The 3688-nt window shown below is 46.3% G+C and overlaps 1 protein-coding gene across 3 annotated transcripts; it reads right to left on the bottom strand.

Moving 5' to 3' along the window:
* Positions 1-637: 637 nt before the first annotated feature.
* Positions 638-2623, bottom strand: LOC147890226 (uncharacterized). Of its 3 annotated transcripts, none has more exons than XM_087391098.1 (2): positions 2444-2623; positions 638-2274 (listed from the first exon to the last, which is right to left on the bottom strand). In XM_087391098.1, the coding sequence occupies exons 1-2, from the start codon at positions 2567-2569 to the stop codon at positions 850-852; spliced, it is 1551 nt and encodes a 516-aa protein (XP_087247224.1). In that variant the 5' UTR covers positions 2570-2623; the 3' UTR covers positions 638-849. The 3 variants fall into 3 exon arrangements, with proteins under 3 accessions (XP_087247224.1, XP_087247226.1, XP_087247225.1); XM_087391100.1 differs by having other exon boundaries at positions 2575-2589; XM_087391099.1 differs by having other exon boundaries at positions 638-2282; positions 2444-2581.
* Between the last annotated feature and the right edge of the window lie 1065 nt (positions 2624-3688).

Below are 3688 nucleotides of genomic sequence, written 5' to 3'. Positions count from 1 at the left end.
TATTACAGGTATTGGTAGATCACACATACTCCGGCGAGAGTTTTACATACCAAAGCATATAGTCTGCTCGTAGGCTCAACGACTTGCCACAAACTATGAAATTTAAACATTTGTAAGCTCCATACTCTTCTAGAAAGGCATGACTTACAAACAACCCTCAAGATCTCTCAGAGAGGAGAACGTTTGTAAGCTAGACACTTTTGATGTCGAGGCTTCAGGCAAGACCTTCCATTCGTCTCCATATTTTGGGATCAGATGATGGTGCCAGATTGCTCTCTTGAGAGTTGCCTTGGTTGTCTCTGGTATGCCCCGAGTCACAAACACTCCGACCTATCAGGATGTGGGGTGGTCCTTTCACATACCGCAGAAAGGAACTGCTTCTATAGCTCCTCCGGCTTTTCTGGGACTGCTTCCATAGCTCCTCGGGCTTCCCTTGCAGCCTCTTCACTACAGGCTCGCAAGCTTTCTCCTTTTCCTTGGATGCAGCTCCCAACTTGTGTGAGTTTGCCTGTGTGCAGGGAACGGGGGAGAGAGAGAGAGAGAGAGAGAGAGAGAGGGGGGGGGAGAGGGGTCAAGCTTCATCAATAGTCAAGGGTGACGGCAGAATGGCACTTGCACATACTCAGATAGTCTTACATACACAAACATAGGACTAATGGTAAGGCTCAAAGTACTGGGATCATACATACTTAGTCTTACATAGAGAAGCATAGGACTAATGCTATGCTCGACTACTTGACAAGAAGTATCAGACAACATCTGAGCTTTGTGAGCTCACCATATTTGTTTACATACTTAGACAGGCATGCCTTATAACTACTGATAAGCTCCGCCAGTCCTCGAGCTTTGTCACACTTTGTAAGCTAGATATTTGATGTTGAGGTTCTTGGTGATCTCTTCGCACAAGACCTTCCATTCCTCTCCATACTTGGCATTCGGATCAGGATGATAGTGGGAGATTGCTCGTTTGAGAGTTGCTTTGGTAGTCTCTGGTGCGCCCACAGCCCCAATACACTTAGAGGCATCAGGATGTGGATGCTCCTTGTACACATACTTAAGAAACGATTCTGTGCTGTTCTTGGACTGCTTACATAGCTCCTCCACCTTTAGTTGCAGCCTCTTTAGAATCGGCTCACGTGCCCTCTTGTGCTCCTTTTCCTCCTTTGCTACAATCCTTTCCTGCTGCTCTTTCACTTTCTCACATGAGAATTTGTACCAGTCTGATGATGTTGTCCTTGACGATGGTAGTGATAGAGCCAGCCTTATCGCTTGCAAATAATAAATCTGTGCCTTCTCGTAGATCCTCAACACCTCTGAGTGCACTTTGCCAAGCCTGCTCATTGCCACTGCCTCGCTCTCCAAGTGACCTACTTCGTGGGCTAGTTGCGCAGCCGCTCGATAATGGTCCACAGCATCCCACGCTTGCTCCATGTCCACATCCTCGTTCTTAACAATGCACTTTGTCAAAGCAGCATCCCCAAGAGCCACTCTTTGCATTGACTCTGATATGCACCGATAGAGATGTAACCGTTTCTCCAGATCTTGCACCTCCTGCGCCAAAGCTTCCTTGTTTTGTTGATTTACCAACTGGTCTTTTGCCCTCTGCAAGGGCTGGTTACATTCGCGGATAAATTTGAGACACCTCTTGTAATCCGTCTGCTCGGTGGATATGGCTAGAATGCCCTCGCTAAGTAGGGCCTCAGCATAGTCCCTGTTTGCAAGAATGACAGCTTCGCTCTTCAGAGGGCGAGATTGTATAGACAGCTCGTCGAAAGCATCGCACAAATCTCTAAGAAGGAAAGCGTCAAATAGCTTTAGAATGAAAGTTTGTCCTCTTGCCCAATCCACCATATTGATGAGAACGCTGTCTAATTGATCCAACCATTCCTTAGGTTTCCCCGCAATTACTCCGTTCTCATTGGCCTTTATGACGAACTCCACGCTTTCACGAAGATGCTCTCTGCAGGAAGCAAGCTTTGGTACCTGATCTGCAGGAATGGATCCTGCAGAAGCGCCTGTTTCGATCACAAATTGCTCAAGCTCGGCCTTTGTCCACGACCAGATTAGAGCACCCAAGTTCTTGTAACACGATGCCCGATCATGTGCGGTCTGACTTTGCTTCAGTGCTTCCTTATAAAGCTCCTGAGAGTGATAAAATTTCCTTCGCCGGATAGAAAACCCAAAGCCACCCTCAGAGACTTGCTTGTACACCAGGTTTCCTTGTGTCCTTAATTTCTCGCTCTTCAGCGCCCAATCCGCAGACATGGTCGTCTCCTGATTTTCTACATCAGGTCGTGATGATTTATCACTCTTTTCCTTTTCAAACTAAGCGACTCAGCTTAAAGCCGTAGCTTGCTTAAAACAAAAAAGCCAAACTACAAAACTGAGGACGAAACAGTCACCAAAGCTGTGTAGTGCGCAATTACGAGCAACAAGGAGTCACCTGGGTTTGCGCAACGGCCTTTTTGGCGGTGTGAACTTTGAAGGTCTTTAACGTCTGCAGCAGTCGAGAATCTACAGGTCTAATATCTTCCACGCTTGAGTCATACACGTAAGTGATCTTAGTCATCTTACCCTATTGCACTCAAGTGATCTTGCAGAGCTCGGCCTCACGTGCTGCGTACGCTTCCGTTGCTGGATTTCGTGGAAGCCTGGAGGTACTTTTCGATGAAACGACTGGTCAATGATGGTAATGCGCGGAGTTTTGGTTGGTGGAGTTGACGACGTAGATGTCATGACTCATTTACGTACTAACGTAACCGGTTGGGTAGTTGAACAAGAGTTGAGTTACGATTCGCATATGCTCGTGTATCGCTCAATTAACATAAGGTTATCGCCTCCCCTACCTTCACTCTTTTCCCTCCCTCGCCTCTGAGTGCCCCCCTCTCTCCCCTTCTCTTCCTCCTCGTTCTTGAGAGGTCTCATTACCCCTTCGGAGTATGGCATAAGGTTCTAAATGTGGAGGCTTCTCACAACGATTGCTTACTTTGATCGAAGACCCACCACACCATCACTTACTTTAACCGAAGACCTGCCCACTGCCTTACTTTAATCGAAGACTTGCCCGCTTCCTTCCGCAAGTAATTAGTTAATAGGGGCATTTTCTATCACTGGGGCCCCTTTTCAAACCCTTACCAGATGAACCAAGATTGAGTTTTTCCCGCATACAAGTGCCACATGTTGGCTCTAGGTTCCCAAGCAAACAAAGACCTACGAACATGGTTACCATATGCACCTAGAAGCACGCATAGCTTCGTCTCCTCCTGTCAACCACACGGCGTGCAGTTTGGCACGACCTCACGGGCTCCCTTCCCACTCGCCATCTTGGATTTCATGCCATCCCTTCAACTTAGGACCCTAATTTCATGCATGCTATTGGTGCTATGCCACAACTATCTCGGGTTTGAAGCAAAACATGGCTAATTTCTCCTCCAATTCCACTGATCTTGAGGACCCTTGCATAGTTGCTCCTCGGGGGGTTCACCCAGAAATATGTAAGTATACAACATGGGTTCAAATGGAGGGGCTTTTTAATTAAAAATTTTAAGGTAAATTTACAAAACTGTATTTGCATATGGGGGTTTTTAATTCAACTTTTAAAAAAATATGTAAGTTTGTATAGAAAAAGGGGTATTTTTATCCAAGAAAAATTCATAAGTAAGGGATTTTTTAAATACCCCTTGAATGC

Source organism: Dipteris shenzhenensis, chromosome 19, assembly GCF_047967505.1.
Source record: "Dipteris shenzhenensis isolate YYH24624 ecotype China chromosome 19, Dip_SZ_1.0, whole genome shotgun sequence".
Lineage (NCBI taxonomy): Eukaryota > Viridiplantae > Streptophyta > Polypodiopsida > Gleicheniales > Dipteridaceae > Dipteris > Dipteris shenzhenensis.
The sequence above is the reverse complement of the archived record's forward strand: the minus strand, read 5'-3'. Positions and strand labels throughout refer to the sequence as shown.

Excerpts from the sequence above, each read along its gene's own strand:
- LOC147890226 (XM_087391098.1), bottom strand. The coding sequence starts at position 2,569 with ATGACTAAGATCACTTACGTGTATGACTCAAGCGTGGAAGATATTAGA. Across the intron at positions 2,275-2,443 it reads AGGCCGTTGCGCAAACCCAG|GAGACGACCATGTCTGCGGA; the intron begins GTGACTCCTTGT and ends GTAGAAAATCAG.